The sequence below is a fragment of the Bubalus kerabau genome, chromosome 12 (genome assembly GCF_029407905.1).
Source record: "Bubalus kerabau isolate K-KA32 ecotype Philippines breed swamp buffalo chromosome 12, PCC_UOA_SB_1v2, whole genome shotgun sequence".
Taxonomy (NCBI): Eukaryota; Metazoa; Chordata; class Mammalia; order Artiodactyla; family Bovidae; genus Bubalus; species Bubalus kerabau.
The window spans coordinates 25232812-25254092 of record NC_073635.1 but is presented as its reverse complement, the minus strand read 5'-3'; the positions used below and the strand labels follow the sequence as shown (position 1 = coordinate 25254092).

The 21281-nt window shown below is 39.4% G+C and overlaps 1 protein-coding gene and 1 long non-coding RNA gene across 11 annotated transcripts in view; one reads left to right on the top strand and one right to left on the bottom strand.

Moving 5' to 3' along the window:
- The window catches only part of SUPT20H (SPT20 homolog, SAGA complex component), a 40323-nt gene extending 24682 nt beyond the window's left edge, over positions 1 to 15641 (bottom strand). For 4 of the 10 annotated variants that reach the window (XM_055542322.1, XM_055542327.1, XM_055542329.1 and 1 more), the window contains exons 1-10: positions 15053 to 15229; positions 13046 to 13142; positions 10022 to 10057; positions 9308 to 9366; positions 8790 to 8856; positions 6192 to 6321; positions 5089 to 5192; positions 3651 to 3767; positions 3481 to 3534; positions 1930 to 2069 (exon numbers count right to left, since the gene is read on the bottom strand). In XM_055542322.1, coding sequence (XP_055398297.1) covers positions 1930 to 2069; positions 3481 to 3534; positions 3651 to 3767; positions 5089 to 5192; positions 6192 to 6321; positions 8790 to 8856; positions 9308 to 9366; positions 10022 to 10057; positions 13046 to 13048 — 710 coding nt within the window. In that variant the 5' untranslated portion in view covers positions 13049 to 13142; positions 15053 to 15229. Of the gene's footprint in view, positions 1 to 1929; positions 2070 to 3480; positions 3535 to 3650; positions 3768 to 5088; positions 5193 to 6191; positions 6322 to 8789; positions 8857 to 9307; positions 9367 to 10021; positions 10058 to 13045; positions 13143 to 15052; positions 15231 to 15326; positions 15463 to 15616 lie in introns of those variants that run through there. The other 6 variants (XM_055542325.1, XM_055542328.1, XM_055542324.1 and 3 more) reach the window with 5 other exon arrangements.
- On the top strand, positions 15335 to 16384 carry LOC129624426 (uncharacterized). The gene is made up of 2 exons (XR_008700947.1): positions 15335 to 15682; positions 16178 to 16384. It is a non-coding gene; the product is annotated as an uncharacterized LOC129624426 (long non-coding RNA).
- Positions 16385 to 21281: the final 4897 nt, after the last annotated feature.

The window sequence follows — 21281 nt, the reverse complement described above, 5'->3', positions numbered from 1 at the left end:
ACTGACCTTTTCCAGTCCTGTGGCCACTGCTGAGTTGTCCAAATTTGCTGGCATATTGAGTGCAGTGCTTTCACAGCATCATCTTTCAGGATTTGAAATAGCTCAACTGGAATTCCATCACCTCCACTAGCTTTGTTCGTAGTGATGCTTTTTAAGGCCTACTTGACTTCACATTCCAGGATGTCTGGCTCTAGATCAGTGATCACACCATCGTGATTATCTGGGTCGTGAAGATCTTTTTTGTACAGTTCTTCTGTGTATTCTTGCCATCTCTTCTTAATATCTTCTGCTTCTGTTAGGTCCATACCATTTCTGTCCTTTATCGAGCCCATCTTTGCATGAAATGTTCCCTTGGTATCTCTAATTTTCTTGAAGAGATCTCTAGTCTTTCCCATTCTGTTGTTTTCCTCTATTTCTTTGCATTGATCGCTGAGGAAGGCTTTCTTATCTCTTCTTGCTATTCTTTGGAACTGCATTCAGATGCTTATATCTTTCCTTTTCTCCTTTGCTTTTTGCTTCTCTTCTTTTCACAGCTATTTGTAAGGCCTCCCCAGCCATTTTGCTTTTTTGCATTTCTTTTCCATGGGGATGGTCTTGATCCCTGTCTCCTGTACAATGTCACGAACCTCTGTCCCTAGTTCATCAGACACTCTATCTATCAGATCTAGGCCCTTAAATCTATTTCTAACTTCCACTGTGTAATCATAAGGGATTTGATTTAGGTCATACCTGAATGGTCTAGTGGTTTTCCCTACTTTCTTCAATTTCAGTCTGAATTTGGCAATAAGGAGTTCATGGTCTGAGCCACAGTCAGCTCCTGGTCTTGTTTTTGTTGACTGTATAGAGCTTGTCCATCTTTGGCTGCAAAGAATATAATCAATCTGATTTTGGTGTTGACCATCTGGTGATGTCCATGTGTAGAGTCTTCTCTTGTGTTGTTGGAAGAGGGTGTTTGCTATGACCAGTTAATTTTCTTTGCAAAACTCTATTAGTCTTTGCCCTGCTTCATTCCGTATTCCAAGGCCAAATGTGCCTGTTACTCCAGGTGTTTCTTGACTTTCTACTTTTGCATTTCAGTCCCCTATAATGAAAAGGACATCTTTTTTGGGTGTTAGTTCTAAAAGGTCTTGTAGGTCTTTGTAGAACCGTTCAACTTCAGCTTCTTCAGCATTACTGGTTGGGGCATAGACTTGGATTACTGTGATACTGAATGGTTTGCCTTGGAAACGAACAGAGATCATTCTGTCGTTTTTGAGATTGCATCCAAAAGAACGTGGTCCACTGGAGAAAGGAATGGCAACCCACTTCAGTATTCTTGCCTTGAGAACCCCATGAACAGTATGAAAAGGCAAAATGATAGGATACTGAAAGAGGAACTCCCCAGGTCAGTAGGTGCCCAATATGCTACTGGAGATCAGTGGAGAAATAACTCCAGAAAGAATGAAGGGATGGAGCCAAAGCAAAAAAAATACCCAGCTGTGGATGTGACTGGTGATAGAAGCAAGGTCCGATGCGGTAAAGAGCAATACTGCATAGGAACCTGGAATGTCAGGTCCATGAATCAAGGCAAACTGGAAGTGGTCAAACAAGAGATGGCAAGAGTGAATGTCAACATTCTAGGAATCAGCAAACTAAAATGGACTGGAATGGGTGAATTTAACTCAGATGACCATTATATCTACTACTGCGGGCAGGAATCCCTCAAAAGAAATGGAGTAGCCATCATGGTCAACAAAAGAGTCCGAATTTATAGGTAGTTTTTTCTTCAAAAGAATGCACAGAACACATCATTTCAAAATAAAGCAGAGTATTAAAAAACTCCTAATTCTTACACTTTTACTCTGTAGAGAGAAAAGATACCATAAATGTCAATATTCAGAGCTTTCTCTCTAGCTCTCTTTTGGTTTATCCTTTCACAAAGGTGATTACCGTTTCATCGGGCGTGTGTTCATCTTTTGCCTGTTATAGAGCAGTCTGTTTGCAGTGCAGGTTACAGCTATGGAAGGATCAAGACACAGTGGTTCCGCTGTAGCCAGAATCAATTGGCTCTCAAGCAAAAGTTTGTCTTCCTGAAATGGGTAAGAGTAAATACCAATACTAGCTTTAAGATTTAAGATTTTAAAATCATATATATCACTTAATCTAGAAATATTCCTGGGAGTATTTCTGCTAAGGAATAGTACCAACTTAAGCGTGTAAACTTTACAAACTGAACAGCATGACACCACTAATGGAATTTCAGCAATTTGGACAAAGTGGGCAAGCTGTAAGAATGCCTGTTAGCCCAACAAATATTTACTAAGCACCTATAATATGTGAGGCGCTGTTCTAGATGTCAGAGAGTCTGTTTAGACTATAGATTTTTCACATCTAAGAAATACAGCTGTCTAGACTCATTAATATTTTCAGGTTGATGACATTTTCAAATGAAAATGATATTTTTCTGAACAATTTTCCTTGAAAAGGTACAATAAAGGATATAGCCTCTCCCTTTATTTACCAATTGCCAGAGTTAGAAATCAATACCCTTGGAACCTCCACATGACCAACGATTTTGTTTGAATATTCCTTTAAGAGCTTTTAACCTTATAAATGAAAAGATTACAGCCCAAACTACAGCACAATGCTTGACAGTTACTGATGAACTGAATCTTATTTTATAATCCTATTTCACAGCTACAATAATTTTCACTACTGACATTTTCTTTAGTAACTATTCCTTTTTATAGTAACAGAGAAGTGAACACCCTTGTGAATGGGCACCTCACTGAATCAGCACTGGAGGACTAACTGGCTATTCTCTTGAGTAAGAGGTCAGTCCCTAGGGCTCTACCCAGTGCAGATGGCAAAAACACAGGTTAGGTGTGCTGTAGAACCCAAGATGACAGAGTATCAGCATCTCTTTGTATCCACTGTGCAAACAAAACATTCTACTTGCTGCTGCTGGTGCTAAGTCGCTTCAGTCGTGTCCAATTCTGTGTGACCCCATAGATGGCAGCCCACCAGATTCCCCCGTCCCTGGGATTCTCCAGGCAAGAACACTGGAGTGGGTTGCCATTTCCTTCTCCAATGCATGAAAGTGAAAAGTGAAAGTGAAGTCACTCAGTCGTGTCCGACCCTTAGCGACCCCATGGACTGCAGCCTACCAGGCTCCTCCGTCCATGGGATTTTCCAGGCACAAGAACTGGAGTGGGTTGCCACTGCCTTTTCTGATTCTACTTGAGAGAGGATAAAAAAACAAAGTTTCACACTGGGTAGATTAGGTCAACCTCACCCTAGTTTACCATGTCCTAGAGCAACTGAACTGAACTGGTTTAGTTTCTTGCAGGATTAATGCATCTTTGTAGAGCTCATAATGAACCAGATACTTTACTCATAAATCAAATTATGAGCAGGAAATATCTTTTGCTTAACTTAATAAGCATTGCTTCATCCTATATATTACCTGTTTGGGATTAAAAAAACAACACAACAACTAACCTGGGTCCACTTATGGTTATCACTTGTTATTGAATGTACATCACAGATTAAAGTCTAAAAGAAATAACGATTAAAAAATATTAATATATAGGCATACAAACACATGAAAACATTGAATAGGTAAAACTCAAAATGAAATCTGAAATATTTCTGAATTAAACATTCCTTACCTGCATTGTTGGACGTAACAGAATGTGCCTACTTTGGTAACCAGGAGATTTCATATTACTGGACTGCCTATAGTCACGTATTTCTGCTATGACACATCCACAATGAAAAATATTAACCTGTTTTGAGTGAAAATATTTAAGTAAACCTAAGTACGTAGGTTTATATTGAGTGTTTCAGGTTCTTAGCATTCCCATGCAATGGAATTTCTGACCATTCACATACTCAAAATTCCTTGGTGAACTAACCACCACATAAACTCTTTGAAAAGGGAACTGTTTTATGTTCATCACTGTGACCCAGGAAGCAGTTTAACACTGTTTCCTAGTTACAGAATGACATTTGGCATTTATTTACTATTAATGTTACAGATCACTGGAACTGCTATTCTTGACCCTCACTGGGTCACTGTTGTACTCTGCTAACACTGTCACTGTTCTAAATTTGTTAATAAACCATGCCAGAATTGCAGCTTACAGATACAACTGCTATATCTGCTCTGCTAAAACTTCCAGGAGACAGGTTTCACTAATAACAGGAAGAAAGCTAACATTAATTCAAATAATAATCTCCTGCTAATGATATTATTTTCTAGTTCTAAGTCCAAAGGTAAGGAACTGTATCACTCAAGTCTTGCAAATTATCACTTGCTACAGTTGCTTTGGTCTTTTGTGTTTTTTTCACCATTTAGAACTCAAGTGAGTACTGTGACTTCCATGTTATCAGTCATTTTTCTGCTCGTGCTTTTAAACCAGTATTTACTGAGCTACTACAATGTGAACTGTTACGCACTATCCAAATATCCAAGAAGCTTCACAGATAAAGTGGTGAGATAACTTGCTCTCAGTGTGGAAAGACAGGCAATAAACATGTAAACAAAAATGAGATAACTTGAGAGAGTAATGCTACAGAGGAAATATAACAGGGAGTTACTAACTTAGACTGTGTGCTAGGGTAGAACTCTCTGATTGAGTAATTTTCAGCTGAGACTTGAATCACAGCAAAGGGCCAGACACCTGGGAGAGATCACTCCAGACAGAAGAGCAGATGAATAAGATAGGAATAAGCTTGGTGTGTTTTAATCTAGAAAAATGGCATGGGCGGCTGGAGTGTAGTGAGTGGGGATGAGAACCAGGAGGTGAAGACAAATACAAAGACAGGGGTTTTGTACAGTGAGAGGACACTGGAGAACTCTAAGCAGGGAACTTTGTTGTTGTTTTCTGTTTTTGTTTTGGAAGCTTAATCAACTACATCTATACATTTCAGTATATAGCCTAAAGGATAAATATCCCACAATATATCAATTTTCATACAGGCATATATATATTAGGTCTCACTTCCCTTTCCAAGAACTAATGAGAATAAAACGAAATATTCTTTTTCACAAAACAACATGTATTTGGCAAATCTAAGGACATTTTATGGAGAAAAATTTTGTACCTGAGATTTTTCTAGGAGATCAACCAAAATTGGAGGTAATTCTTCTGCATCCAAGTATTCAAGCAATTCTCCTTCTTCATAAGGCAGTCGAATGGTCTCAGAATCTTAATTTTAAAACATGAAAGTTTCTGAAAGTGATCAGGCTCACCAAAAAGCTTAGGCAACAATTTAAGTAACTTTTCATAAAAATAAAGAGAATAAAACTAAAAGCTCTGCTGAAGTCCTTCACTTAAGTCTAAAAAATAAATCACCTCATAAAAATCTTGATAAACTGTAATATAAACAGTTTTAGACTGGAAGAGAGAAAAATACCTAACATCCTATGGAAAACATCTGGCACAACAATCACAAAACAAATCCCAGCCAGCAGTACAATAATCAGAGTGTGATACAACTCCAACTGTTAACTAAAACTTCCTTAATCTAATCTGGAAGTCAGACTGATAATCTGGTATAGCTTTGAAAAATGACTACTTACAAGCCAAATTTCTCTTGGTGTTACATTTTACAATTAACAACCAATACAAGAAAAAAAATCCTTAAAAATCTTTAACTGGGTAAGTTCCTTACAGAACTTATAGTATCATCACCAAATCAAAATTTAAATGCCTCTATGGTGAAATCTCAGAGTGTTAATACTTTAAAATTCTATTCTGACATTCACATTAATCAGAATAAGATGTTGAAGACTATTCAAAAGGTAGTGAGTCTGCTTAACTTTGAATGTTTCACACTCAAAATATATTCAAAGCATAAAAGAAAAACAGATTAAAACACCTTACACTATCTTAAATACATTAACAGCAACAGAATGAAAGGAAATTTTGACACATTTTAAAATTACATCTTTTATGATTTAATTTCAAAGGCCTTTCTCAATCAGAAATTTCTCAAATTCAGCAAGGCTAATCACAGGAGAGTTAACTTCTCATATTGTAACAAAACATCATAAAGAAGAAAATTTGAAATCAAAGTTTTCTGTTGTTAAGGCATCACTGATGTAAAGGACAGATCATTCAGCAGGGCGAAGGCTCTTTCTAAAAGACAACACATCCTGCCTAGCAGATGCAGTTTCGTGGCTGCTGCCCTCTGGAGGGTCTTACCTGATCCATTTTTTCCCCTGAGCATCAGAGAATATCCCTCATTTCCTGGGTATAGGTTGACCACTAAACATGACAATGTCTCTTGCATAACAAGCTTCTCTAATAAGTTCACATTTCTTCTTAATTTCTGCTTTAGAAAGAGGCAGAGCTCATGAAAATAATCCAGCATAATTTCAAATAATGCAATCACTTAACGAACCTAGACCTGAGTTAGTTAATCTTTGATGCCCCTTCCACATCTATATAAAATTAATATTATCTATTACTGTTTTATGCAAATGAATACCACCAAGAAAAAGTGATCCATAAAATAAAACCACCTAAATACAAATATATGTACCTGAGTACACAAGTAACAAATATTAAAAATATTTAGAAAGGAAAACCATTAAATGTAAATTTTTTTTAAAGAGGCTATAATGTATAGTTAGTTTCTATTAAGTTTAAATGTACATAAATAATATGAGGCATTCTCTTTGGTTGTACTGTTACAGAGCACATTTCTTAAACATTTTATGGCCTAAATTAGATCCAAATAAGCTCAACAGCTCTAATTGGCTGAAATGTTAAATTCAAAGATATCCAACTGGTTAAGAGGATGAAAGTGATTTAAGTAATTTTCTGTAAATTGAGTTGAACAGCTTCCTAGAAACCACTTTGCTAAAAAAAAAAAGAAACAAAACCAAAAAACAGAAAACTATCAGGAAACATATATACATCAAAATCCATTCTTTAGCAACTCATACAATTTAAAGTGAAACTCACTTATAAATATAATTTCTTTCATCAAATCTTATTTGTGAAAGGTATCAGTTAATAGAATATTTTTCATGACCTCAAAAAATAAGCCTGTTTAGAGTACCTTATTTTCAACATGTATTTATATAGTCATATGCAAAACTTATGAATTCTTAATCTATAGTCAACATAGAAACAAAAAACTGTATTTTTAAAATAATAAATAAATATTTAAAAAGCAAAGCAAAGCAACTTTTAACCACTGTGATGCAAAGCTGGAAAATATCTTTATTCTTAAAGGACCACATAGCACTTTAGCCTGTGGGCCATAAGGTCTGTGTTGCAACTATTCAACTATGCTATTATCTCAGAATCAGCCATGGACAAGACATAAAACAAGGGGTATTGCTGGATTCCAGTAAAAGTTCTTTTACAAAAACATGCTGTGAGCCAGATCTGGCTGGTGGACAGTGGCTGTCAACACCAATCTGGAATCTTTTATGTATCTCTCCTACCTTAGTTCTATGTATGCTCATCATACAGACTGTGGTGATAACTGATGGGTGTATAATGTGAAAATTAATAAAAGGAAACCTCAATTAAAACTGGAGTGGGGAAGGCCTGCAGAGGGAACTCTCCTGCTCCACCACTCATCATCCATTAACCCCCAGGAAGACATCAATTACTGATCCCACCAGGAAGAGAATTACCTTGCGCTCCTAAACAGGAAATGCAACTATTTTCCTTCCCCAACTAGGGGAAGACTTTCTTCTTGCCCAGCAACAAGCTCAGTGAGTGGGAAAGGACTGCAGCCCAGCCAATGGAAAACACCTGTAGCTTAGCCAACAAAAAGCCAGCATCTCCTCAAGTTTTACTTTCCTCCAGTGAACTCAGCTTTTCCTTGCTAATGACTTTCTTTCCTTGTCCTGCCCTCCTTAACAATATACCTCTTCCATGTTGTGTAACTCCTCAGAGTATCTCTGTCTGATGAGATGCTGTCCAATTCTTGAGTCGTTTAATAAAGCCAATTAGATCTTCAAATTTACTCAATATTTTTTAAAACAATGCATGTCAAAACTTACAAAATGTGTTACATACTTCAAACATACACAAATTATTGTAGGTCAATTATTCCCCAATAAAATGTATGGAAAACATGCCATAAAACTCGTGGTTTCACAATCAAGTTTTTCCTAAATATTTTAAAACAGATACTATTAGAATTCCACTAATTTTTTGCCTAAGAGGTATTCATTTTTAAATTAAAGACACACAACAGAAGCTCACTAGAGCCTTTAAGGCCCTTATAACCCAAGGGTCCAAAAAATATCAAGAAATCAATTTCTATTATATTTCTACTGCCCATATGTTCATGCTCAATAAAAATAAATTTAATTTGGCCATGAACTAATTTTTGTGACCAAATTCACCTTTTATTATTGTCTATCTAAATTTCCTACATGTCCTGCAATAGTTTTAACTTTCCAGTGCAAATTACCATGAGGAGATAGGTTACTTTTCTCCTGATCTTTGGTCTACAAATAACTTCTCAGGAAGAAAAAGAAGCAAAAGACAATATACATGGTGGTTTTGCTTCTTCTAACTTCCCAATGAGACAGTCTGCTACTCAGCAAACATGTTGAGTTTGCTCACCTCTCCTACCCAAGTAGGCTATCTGCCTGGTATCAGATTAGCCAGAGCTCTGGTTTAGCTGCAGAACCAGGCAGTCTGGTTAGAAAGTACTATATTTGTTCACTAACAAAAATACAAACCGTTACCTGCTTCAAATCTAATTCTTTCAAACTTCCCTTCTTCCACTACATTTCAAAAGCCATAATAATATAAAAAAATTATACTTACCTTAACCTCAGGCTCTTTTTCACATTCTTCAATATATAAGTCATAAAGTTTTTGAAATATAGATTTTCTAAAATAAAATAAAGACAACACACAAAGTACCGTGAATATAATAATCATAAAATAAACACTTTGAATTTTCCTGTCATTTCGCCCACAATTTCCCAAAAACTGGGTGGTGAAAAGAGGCTGGACATGGCAGCTAACATCAATTTAGAAATTACTAATACAGTTGACCCCTGCACAACATGGAGGTTAATCCTCAGGTAACTTATAGCTGGCCCTCTGTATCTGTGGTTCCTCTGCATCCACAGATTCTACCATGAAGTACAGTAGTGTTTACTGTAAAACATCTGCAAATAAATGGACCTGCACAGTTCAAACCCACACTGTTTACGGGTCAACTGTATATGCAAAGTACCCATGATACAACATTTCTAGCTCAGTGTCTAGTAAGAAATAAATGGTGGCTATCATCACATTTCAGCATATCTAAGATACCATCAATTAAGTATTCATACCTTCCACTAGATAGGTATTTCCTTTTAGGAGGTCTCTGCCGGGCACTTTCAATGACATACTAAAAAAGAAAAGTTTAAGAAAACAGCTGGCCTTTTGCTTAGTGCATGAACAACTGCATTAAGTATATTTAAATCATGTGTAAGGCTAAAGACTATTCAGTCATTCGAGTCTTGCATGCATATTAAATCATACCTTTTAGGGAAACCTACTAAACTTCTAAATATATGTAATAAACAAGCGAAATTCAAACTGCAGTAAAATTTAGCTCAATATTCACTTGCATCTTATAAGCAAAATCATACCATTTCACCGTGATTTCAGTCAATAGTATTTTCAATGTTTTATAGTTGTTCAGAATATATATAGCATACCCAATTACAAAGACTCTATATATTTGAGCTACTTCCCCTTTAATTAAGCAAATAGAAAATTTGTTAAAACAGAAAACAGACTTTCAGAAACTCTATGTCCTTGTTCAAATATTTAACTCACAATACTGTTCAGTTTTTACTCCACAGCATTACTATCTGAGCATTCCAAGTAACAGATGATTCAAACATCATCTGGTATTCTTATATATATATATTTACAGACAGTATACTCATCCTAATATTAATGTATGCCCTGGACAGTCACATACGAAAATCTCTTAAAACTGAGTTTTGTCAATTAAAGACAACACTATTTCAATATGTAACTTAGTCATGCCTCACCTCTGCACGATCCAAAGCTAGTTCTAAAGCTTGTTGCTGTAAAAAGTAAATGGTGTATTTTATTATATTAGTTATTTTCACACAAAAATAACTTAATATACATATAACATTTTCTAATTAAGTGTTTAAATGTGTTTTATTTTTTAAAATAGGTCTAACATTTTCCTTTCTTTCTCTCCTCCACCCACCCTACTGCATGCTCAAAACATATTACAGGAAAAAATATGGTCATCTCAGATACCTGATTCTGACCACAAATTAGTTAAGAAATGTTACAATGATTTTCTCTGGTCATGCTTGTACAGCTGATATAGGGCTGAAAATTCGATATGGTAACTATTACCATTTTATAAACATCAGCATTTTAAGAGCATCATTTAGGAAAATATACTGGCCATCAGGTATGCAATTAAAGTGAAGCAAAAACTGAAATCCCTTAAGCTGCTAGGAATCCTAAAAACTGAGGGGGCTATTATGTTGGTGCCTAATATCAACTTAGACATTCTTAACATTATGAACAGAAACTAGGCCAGTGCCTAATAGAAACAGAATAAATGATGGCTACCTTTACCAATTTTTAATGAATTTAAAATGAATGTCCAACTCTTTGCGACCCCATGGACTGTAGCCTACCGGGCTCCTCCGTCCATGGGATTTTCCAGGCAAGTATACTGGAGTGGGTTGTCATTTCCTTCTCCAGGGGAACTTCCGGACCCAGGGATCGAACCCGTGTCTCCCGCATTGTAGGCAGACGCTTTTTTTTTTTTTTACCGTGTGAGCCACAAGGGAAGCCCTAATGAATTTAAGATACCATCAGTTACATGCCTGAATTATTATTTAACATTAGGGAGAAGAGTATGCTGCCAATAATAAGTTTAAGATGTCACTGACTGTATCAGAGATACATTATCAATTCAGTAATTAAAATGTAAAAGCAAAAGCAGATGCACCTTAGAAATGATGAAAATACAGTATTATTATTACATGTAGTTTGAGATCTACTAGTAGATCCCCATCCTTCTTTGATTTCTCAGAGACCTGTCTATAGGGCAAGAGAGATTAATAAGAAGGGTAAACTCATCTTCTTTATTTGTATAGTATTCTTTTGTAATGATATCCAAGAATAAAAAATACTAGATTAAAAAAAATTTAAGCCAATATACCACCAATAATTTCTTTCTAGTTTTGTGGTTTGAGTATCACACAGAGATATACCATTTTTCATTCACAATGACAATCACTTTTAATTTCACTGAAGGCAAAGAATTTTCATTTTTTGAGAACCTATATATTTCTGTTATTTTGGACTCTCCAACAATTCAATCTACCAAGTTCCATGGAGTAAAAACTCCTGCTACTGCTAAGTCACTTCAGTCATGTCCAACTCTGTGCGATCCCATAGATGGCAGCCCACCAGGCTCCCCCTGTCCCTGGGATTCTCCAGGCAAGAACACTGGAGTGGGTTGCCATTTCCTTCTCCAATGCGTGAAAGTGAAAAGTCAAAGTGAAGTCGCTTAGTCATGTCCGACTGCTAGAGACCCCATGGACTGCAGCCTACCAAGCTCCTCCATCCATGGGATTTTCCAGGCAAGAGTACTGGAGTGGGGTGCCATTGCCTTCTCCGGTACCCATCAAAATCCCAAGAGGGCAGGAGTAAGAATATATATTGCCAGGTTCAGAAATCATGAAGGTTGAAGTGACCCTGTCATCCTAGTTATAAGGATGGAGAATTAATATTACAAAAACAGCCAGCCTTTTAGAAGAGCAATAGAACCTGTACATTATCAAGCATCTAAATGGAGTAGGTAAAAGAAAGTCTGAAATATGCCATACTTCAAAAGGTTGTTAAATTTATATCAATTTATTTTAAAAATCGCATGGGCAGAATTCAGTGAACCTGTTCCCCAGGGACTCAAAATTAGATTCTTGAGCATAAACTATTTTCCAATATATACTCTTGACAAAAACACAAGGTTCTTTTATTTTGGCCATAAAACCTTATAGAGTAAGTTTATAACTTATCAAAAAATTATAAAACACCATCAAATGTATACTCCAAGACCATTTCAAACAGCCACTTTTCTCAAATATTTAATCTTCTGATATTAAAACTGTAAAGGGTCTAGTGAGATATACCTGCATATGTAAATGCTGCTGCTGCTGCTAAGTCACCTCAGTCGTGTCCAACTCTGTGCGACCCTATGACGGCAGCCCACCAGGCTCCTCCGCCCCTGGGATTCTCCAGGCAAGAACACTGGAGTGGGTTGCCATTTCCTTCTCCAATGCATGAAAGTGAAAAGTGAAAGTGAAGTCGCTCAGTTGTGTCCGACTCTTTCAAATGCTGTTTATAACATTAGCAAGTGATCTTTTTCTTCTGTTTTTAATTTTTTAATGTCTAAAGTTAAATGCCCAGCCCTAAGTATGTTTAGAGTGACTGTAAGTAGTAAGCAGAAATGTGCCATTAGAAAGCTAATTCTAATGCTGCTTAAATGTTAATTGCAGTAAGCAGGTTATATTTCTTGTTAATTTTTTAAAAAAATCTGTACTAACAAGAACTTCAAAACATGAGAAACCTGTACCCCCCAAACTATTTATACTTATACCCAAGGTTCTTGCCAGTGATTTGGACTATGGTAAAGTAAATAGAGGACTTCCCTGGTGGCTCAGATGGTACAGAATCTGCCTGCAATGCAGACCAGGATTCGATCTGTGGGTTGGTAAGATCCCCTGGAAAAGGGAATGACTACCCACTGCATTATTCTTGCCTGGAAAATTCTATGGAAGAAATTTTTTTTTTTTACTACTTCACAAAAATAAGGACAGATAGATTATCTGTGTAACCTGGATATGATTATAATACTGAATTGAGAAATGAGCTTCATATTTTAAGATTTTGCATGCAATTGCTAAGTAATTTCCCAGTTAGAGTAACTAGGGTAGCTATCAAGAATATTTGTTTCATATTGATATTTTTTGAGGGAAGAGAATAGTCTAAGAATATTAACATACTGATTTGTAGCTCACCATTGTGATATAAAACAGGAGTCCAAAAAGGAGAAAATTTATGTGTGTTGATGAAGCTGGATGAAAACCATATCTTTAGAAATCAATTTTAAGAGTACTGAAAAACAAAATTGACAAAACCCCTAAATTAACATAAATCAACATATATGAGATTGCTTAGTAATTAACAAGGAAAACTATTTGAAAAAAATAACCAGTCACAAATTCACACATTGACAGTCTATTTACTCCTTCTGAAAAATACAGTTTTAACTAGGTAGAGCAAAAAAAAGTTTGCAAGTTAAAATCATTACTCAATTTCTTAAAAATATTTAACATCCAGGAGAGAACGTTTGTTTAATTTCTTCTATCTTCACAGTCACTGCTCTGTTACTCAGGATTTTAACAGCCTGCCCTTTGGCCTTGGTCACTGCACAGTCCATTTTACAAATCAAAACATTTCATCACACCTGCAGATAAAAGTCCTCTTTGACATTCTCCAAATGCCCCAGGCTACACTGTCCAATGTAGCTCCAGTCCTTCCAGCTTGTCCCCTCCAAGCAAACAAGACACACTCTAGAAGAACCTCATTCCTCTAATACACAAACTCTCATCCTGGCTGCACAACACAGTAACCCTGGAAACTTTTAACAGGTGGGATACCCATGCTCCTCCAGAAATTCTCATTAATTGGTCTGGATTAGGGCCCAGGGGTCAGCATTTTTGACTCTCCCTAAGCAATTCAAAAGTGCTGCCAATGTTGAAGTCTACTGCTAGGTCTTTGCCTCTCACAGAGATGCTATGTTTGCTCTCAAAGTGATGCTAAATCAAGCTTACTCGTAATCTAATTCTTTACCTAACTCCTTGTAATCACCCCGTGTGTCTATACACAACTGAGCACACCTTTAAGCAACAGAAAACAGTATTTTCCATGTAAAATTGTTTTGGTTTGTTTTCGGTGAACCCAAAGCTGAAGTTTTGCCAGGTCGCCCTTGAAAATGAAGAAAGTAGAAGACAGGAAAAAAAGTCACAAACCCACCAAAAATGACAAGCACCGTACCGGTTCCAGGAATAAGCATTTCACAAATGAATAAGACGTTAATCCTATTCTACAAAAGTTCATGCGAGATTTAACACGAACTTAAGGTGAAATTTTCTGACCACTGAATCTAAAGATGAAGATACACTAGGTATAGGCAAAATGTGATGACTTTAAAAATCAGATCTCTTGTCACTAAACTGTGGGGGATGGAGAACAGGGGGGCTTAGTGACTTTAAATATTTAAGTACTACAAAACCCCATAACCACTTACAAATCCAAACATTCTGACCGTAACACTAGAACGGTGAGAATACCACTGTAATTATCATCGTAGCCATTTTACAGAATAAGGCTCTCAGAACTAGTGATTTTCTCAGGATCACACAACTAGACCGGAACTCAGACTCTTTTTAATCTTCAGATTTTTATTATTAAATCTTAACAACCTTCAGACCACTCAACCCAGCACTCGTTTTTGAATTTTTAAAAGCATTTAAAATAAGGACTTGATTCTGCCCAAGTTAATACTTTGTCTTAATTTTGATCTATTTTTACATCATGGTTATCAACCCTTTTTCACTGTACTCAATCTAACTCGGAAAACCGCGCTCATCACTTTCTATCCCGCGTCCTAACAGAGACTCTTTACGATAAGCGCAGCCCCTCTCCGGTGGTGGTTATCGGAGATGGCTTCCAGGGGTGGCTATTCGCCAAGTTTATTTCTTAACTCCCAGGAACCACGGCGAGGATCGGTCATCAATTCAATTCTAAATACCGCCATCAATCCCACTGACTTCCCTAATGGACGTGAGTCTCCTGCAATTGCTCGAGCTTTGTTAACAACTTAGACTTTACCTGAAAAACGCCCCAATTCCACGGCCCAGCTGACAGCCTTATTCAATATGGACACCAAAAACCCCGCCCCCGCCCCGCCACCCTCCCCACAAAAAGCGCTACGCGAAATTCTAGCTTATTTCTGGAAATACCTGTAACTGCAAACCAAACGTCAACACTAAAATGAAAAACGCGAGAGGAGACGAAGGCAACCGCCGACGGGGATGCTGGCTCGGCTCGGCTCGGCCCGGCCCGGCCCGGCCCGCCGCGTCTCCAAAAACACCGTCTTCCTCGCGCGGGCGCCGGGCCCCGGAAGCGGCGAAAAGCCACTCGGGAAGCCGTTCGTTCCCCTCTGACCCCGCCCCGAGTCTCGCGCGCCTACCCGGCCCGCCGCGGGCGCGCCCCTGCCCTCCCGCCGCGGCCCACCTGTGCAGACGGCCAACTCTTGACCTCGCCCTCCGCTCGGCCAGAACGCGACGCACAGACCTCGGCCCCGCGCTGGCTGCTGCGCGCTGTCCCCGCACGCCCCGCCCCCGCTCTGGCCCGCGCGGCGCCGCAGCCCCGCCGACCGCCTGTTCCGGCGCCCACACTTCCGATTGGCGCGCTGGGCGGTGCGGGCGGCTGGCCGCGGGCGGAAGTGGTGGAGGTGGGAAGACTGGGCCGCGGCCAGCGGGCTCGACGCCGGGATGCTCCCGCCTGGGTCCGCCCCCGCGAACCTCGTAGTGACTCGAGCCTGGTGACGGGGCGAGGTCCACGAGCGCCTTCGCCGACGCGGCGTCCAGGTCCGTAAAAGGCGAGGTAGCCCGTGCCTATTTGTGAGGTGGGAAGCCCGGTTGAAGTACTACAGTGAAAGAAGCTTGTAACGAACTTTCCTTGTTGCTCTGTCCATCCTCATGCTAGGGAACCACACCATTCCTGCCTATACTGGTGCCGGCCTTGCAGTCTATGATGGTGTACCAGTCAAGTGCCAATGAATGCAATGTTAAAAAAACACCTCACTGAAGAGTTCTAAACCTTCAGACGCGGAATAATCAGCGCATATTGCAGTGTCTTGATTGTAATTCTGCACTTTTGAACAACTTCAGCTGTTGGGTTATAAACTTTAAAAAAAAATATTGACGTGAAACTCAAAAAACGTAAAATGAAACATCTTTACACAATTCGGTGCATGTAGTATAATCGCAATGTTGTGAAACCACTAACAATGTCTAGTTGCAAGCCATTTTCTTCACTCCTGTTAATAATTACATTCTATTCTTCTTGCTCCTGGAACCTAGGAGCTTTCAGACTCGAAAGAAAGAAAGTGAAAGAAAGAAAGTGAAGGCGCTCAGTCGTGTCCGACTCTTTGAGGCCCCATGAATCGCAGCACGCCAGGCCTCCCTGTCCATCACCAACTCCCGGAGTTCACTCAGACTCACGTCCATCAAGTCAGTGATGCCATCCAGCCATCTCATCCTCTGTCGTCCCCTTCTCCTCCTGCCCCCAATCCCTCCCAGCATCAGAGTCTTTTCCAGTGAGTCAACTCTTCGCATGAGGTGGCCAAAGTACTGGAGTTTCAGCTTTAGCATCATTCTTTCCAAAGAAATCCCAGGGCTGAGCTCCTTTAGAATGGACTGGTTGGATCTCCTTGCAGTCCAAGGGACTCTCAAGAGTCTTCTCCAACACCAGAGTTCAAAAGCATCAATTCTTCGGTGCTCAGCTTTCTTCACAGTCCAACTCTCACTTCCATACATGACCACAGGAAAAACCATAGCCTTGACTAGACGAACCTTTGTTGGCAAAGCAATGTCTCTGCTTTTGAATATGCTATCTAGGTTGGTCACAACTTTTTTCTTCCAAGGAGTAAGCGTCTTTTAATTTCATGGCTGCAGTCACCATCTGCAGTGATTTTGGAGCCCCCAAAAATAAAGTCTGACACTGTTTCCACTGTTTCCCCATCTATTTCCCATGAAGTGATGGACCAGATGCCATGATGTTTGTTTTCTGAATGTTGAGCTTTAAGCCGACTTTTTCACTCTCCTCTTTCACTCTCATCAAGAGGCTTTTTGGTTCCTCTTCACTTTCTGCCATAAGGGTGGTGTCATCTGCATATCTGAGGTTATTGATATTTCTGCCGGCAATCTTGATTCCAGCTTGTGCTTCTTCCAGCCCAGCGTTTCTCATGATGTACTCTGCATAGACGTTAAATAAGCAGGGTGACAATATACAGCCTTGACGTACTCCTTTTCCTATTTGGAACCAGTCTGTTGTTCCATGTCCAGTTCTAACTGTTGCTTCTTGACCTGCATATAGATTTCTCAGGAGGCAGGTCAGGTGGTCTGGTATTCCCATCTCTTTAAGAACTTTCCACAGTTTGTTGTGATCCACACAGTCAAAGGCTTTGGCATAGTCAATAAAGCAGAAATAGATGTTTTTCTGGAACTCTCTTACTTTTATGATGATCCAGCGGATGTTGGCAATTTGATCTCTGGTTCCTCTGCCTTTTCTAAAACCAGCTTGAACATCTGGAAGTTCACAGTTCACGTATTGCTGAAGCCTGGTTTGGAGAATTTTGAGCATTATTTTACTTGTGTGTGAGACGAGTGCAATTGTGCCGTGGTTTGAGCATTCTTTGGCATTGCCTTTCTTTGGGATTGGAGTGAAAACTGACCTTTCCCAGTTCTGTGGCCACTGCTGAGTTTTCCAAATTTGCTGACATCTTGAGTGCAGCTTTTTGCTTCTCTTCTTTTCACAGCTATTTGTAAGGCCTCCCCAGACAGCCATTTTGCTTTTTTGCATTTCTTTTCCATGGGAATGGTCTTGATCCCTGTCTCCTGTACAATGTCACGAACCTCTGTCCCTAGTTCATCAGGCACTCTATCTATCAGATCTAGGCCCTTAAATCTATTTCTAACTTCCACTGTGTAATCATAAGGGATTTGATTTAGGTCATACCTGAATGGTCTAGTGGTTTTCCCTACTTTCTTCAATTTAAGTCTGAATTTGGCAATAAGGAGTTCAGGATCTGAGCCACAGTCAGCTCCTGGTCTTGTTTTTGTTGACTGTATAGAGCTTCTCCATCTTTGGCTGCAAAGAATATAATCAATCTGATTTTGGTGTTGACCATCTGGTGATGTCCATGTGTAGAGTCTTCTCTTGTGTTGTTGGAAGAGGGTGTTTTCTATGACCAGTGCATTTTCTTTGCAAAACTCTATTAGTCTTTGCCCTGCTTCATTCCGTATTCTAAGGCCAAATTTGCCTGTTACTCCAGGTGTTTCTTGACTTTCTACTTTTGCATTCCAGTCCCCTATAATGAAAAGGACATCTTTTTTGGGTGTTCTAAAAGGTCTTGTAGGTCTTCATAGAACCGTTCAACTTCAGCTTCTTCAGCATTACTGGTTGGGGCATAGACTTGGATTACTGTGATATTGAATGATTTGCCTTGGAAACGAACAGAGATCATTCTGTTGTTTTTGAGATTGCATCCAAGTACTGCATTTCAGACTCTCTTGTTGACCATGATGGCTACTCCATTTCTTCTGAGGGATTCCTGCCCGCAGTAGTAGATATAATGGTCATCTGAGTTAAATTCACCCATTGCAGTCCATTTCAGTTCGCTGATTCCTAGAATGTCGACATTCACTCTTGCCATCTCTTGTTTGACCACTTCCAGTTTGCCTTGATTCATGGACCTGACATTCCAGGTTCCTATGCAGTATTGCTCTTTACCGCATCGGACCTTGCTTCTATCACCAGTGACATCCACAACTTGGTATTTTTTTTGCTTTGGCTCCATCCCTTCATTCTTTCTGGAGTTATTTCTCCACTGATCTCCAGTAGCATATTGGGCACCTACTGACCTGGGGAGTTCCTCTTTCAGTATCCTATCACTTTGCCTTTTCTTAAGGGTTTACCTAATCTGAGTATTTCACGTAAATGGATTTATATGATCATTTTGTGCTGTCTGCTTTCACATAAAGGTGATTTCCAGGTTCATCCACCTTATAGCAAATATCAGTATTTCATTATTTTTTATGGCTAATACTCCATCTTATTTGTATGTATATACCACAATTTACCCATCCATCCAGCGATGGACATTTGGGTTATTTACACCTTTGAGCTATTGTGAATAGTGCTGCATGAATATGTGTGTGGAAGTATTTGTTTAAACCCTGTTTTCAACGCTTTGGGTTATATACTGTTAAAGAAAATCAGAATCTGACAGTAATTCAATCAGTGAATAAAAACAAAGCAGATTTTACTTAGGAATTATTGCAATAGAGAAAAGAGACCTTAATATAGAACTGGAGTCAGTTAAACAAAAACATCATAAACAAGTGAGACCCTATAGCCAGCAGGTGGAAATTTCCTAAAATGAAACACCATATATAAGGGCTAAATTCTGGCCAAACCATTTTAACAGGTTTCTTAATTGAAGGCAGAACAGGTTGAGGATGATAAGTTATCCTGGTAGGGGTTCTCTCTAAACTGACCTGACTGGATTCTTATGACAACTAGTTGATGCAGGTCTCACAAGACCAATACTAAAGTAGAGGCTGAGAGGGTTTAGAGGACCCTGTCTAAAGTCAAGGAAACACTCCTTGTCAATAACCAGGAATGGAACTGCTGGGTCATGTGGTAATTCCATGCTTAAATATTTGCAGAATCAATAAACTGTTTTCCACAGTGCAGAGATGTTTTACATACTGATAGCAATGTATGACGGTTTCAATTTCTCCACATCCTCACCAACAGTTTTGTCTTGTTTTGCTTTTGATAGCCATCCTTGGGTCTTCCCAGGTGGCTCAGTGGTAAAGACTCTGCCTGCCAATGCAGAAGATGCAGGAGACTTGGGTTGTTGGATCCCTGGGTCAGGAAAGTTCCTGGAGGAGGAAATAGCAACCAACTCCAGCATTGCCTGGAAATTCCCATGGACAGAAGAGCCTGGCCGGCTGAAATCTATGCAGTTGCAAAGAGTTGGACGCCACTGAGCACACATGCATAACCAGCCTCGTGGGTATGAAACTGTGGTCTCATTGTGGTCTTGAATGGTTTGCCTTGGAAACGAACAGAGAGCATTCTGTCGTTTTTGAGATTGCATCCAAGTACTGCACTTTGGACTCTTTCGTTGACTATGATGGCTACTCCATTTCTTCTAAGGGATTCTTGCCCACAGTAATAGATATAATGGTCATCTGAGTTAAATTCACCCATTCCAGTCCATTTTAGTTTGCTGACTCCTAAAATGTTGATGTTCACTCTTGCCATCTCCTGTTTGACCACTTCCAATTTGCCTTGATTCGTGGACCTAACATTCCAGGTTCCTATTCAATATTGGTCTTTATAGCATTGGACCTTACCTCCATCACCAGTCACGTCCACAACTGGGTGGTGTTTTTGCTTTGGTTCCATCCCTTCATTCTTTCTGGAGTTATTTCTCCACTGATCTCCAGTAGCATATTGGGCACCTATCCTCGAGAGTTCATCCTTCAGTGTCCTATCTTTTTGCCTTTTCATACTGTTCATGGGGTTCTCAAGGCAAGAATACTGAACTGATTTGCCATTCCCTTCTCCAGTGGACCACACTTTGTCAGAACTCTCCACCATGACCCATCCACCTTGGGTGTCCCTACATGACATGGTTCATAGTTTCATTGAGTTAGACAAAGCTTTGGTCCATGTGATCAGATTGGTCAGTTTTATGTGATGTGGTCAGTCTGTCTGACCTCTGATTAAGAAGGATAAGAGGCTTATGGAAGCTTCCTGATGGGAGAGACTGATTGAGGGGGAAACTGAGTCTTGTTCTGATGGGCAGGGCCATGTTCAGTAAATCTGTAATCCAGTTTTCTATGGATGGGCAGGGCTGTTACTTGACCTCAGGCCAAACTATGGTGGTCATAATGAAGATAATGGCAACCTCCTTCAAAAGGTCCCATGCACACATGCCACACACAGTGCCCCCAACCCTGCAGCAGGCCACACCGACCCAGGCCTCCGCGGGAGAATCCTGGACACTCATGGGCAAATCTGGGTCAGTCTCTTGTGGGGTCACTGCTCCTATCGCCTGGGTCCTGGTGTGCACAAGGTTCAGTTCATGATCTGAGCCACAGTAAACTCCAAGTCTTGTTTTTGTTGACTGCATAGAGCTTCTCCATCTATGGCTGCAGACTATAATCAATCTGATTTTGGTATTGACCATCTGGTGATGTCCATGTGTAGAGTCTTGTGTTTCTGGAAGAGGGTGTTTGCTATGACCAGTGCGTTCTCTTGGCAAAACTCTATTGGCCTTTGCCCTGCTTCATTCTGTACTCCAAGGCCAAATTTGCCTGTTACTCCAGGTATCTCTTGACTTCCTACTTTTACATCCCAGTCCTCTATAATGAAAAGGACATCTTTTTT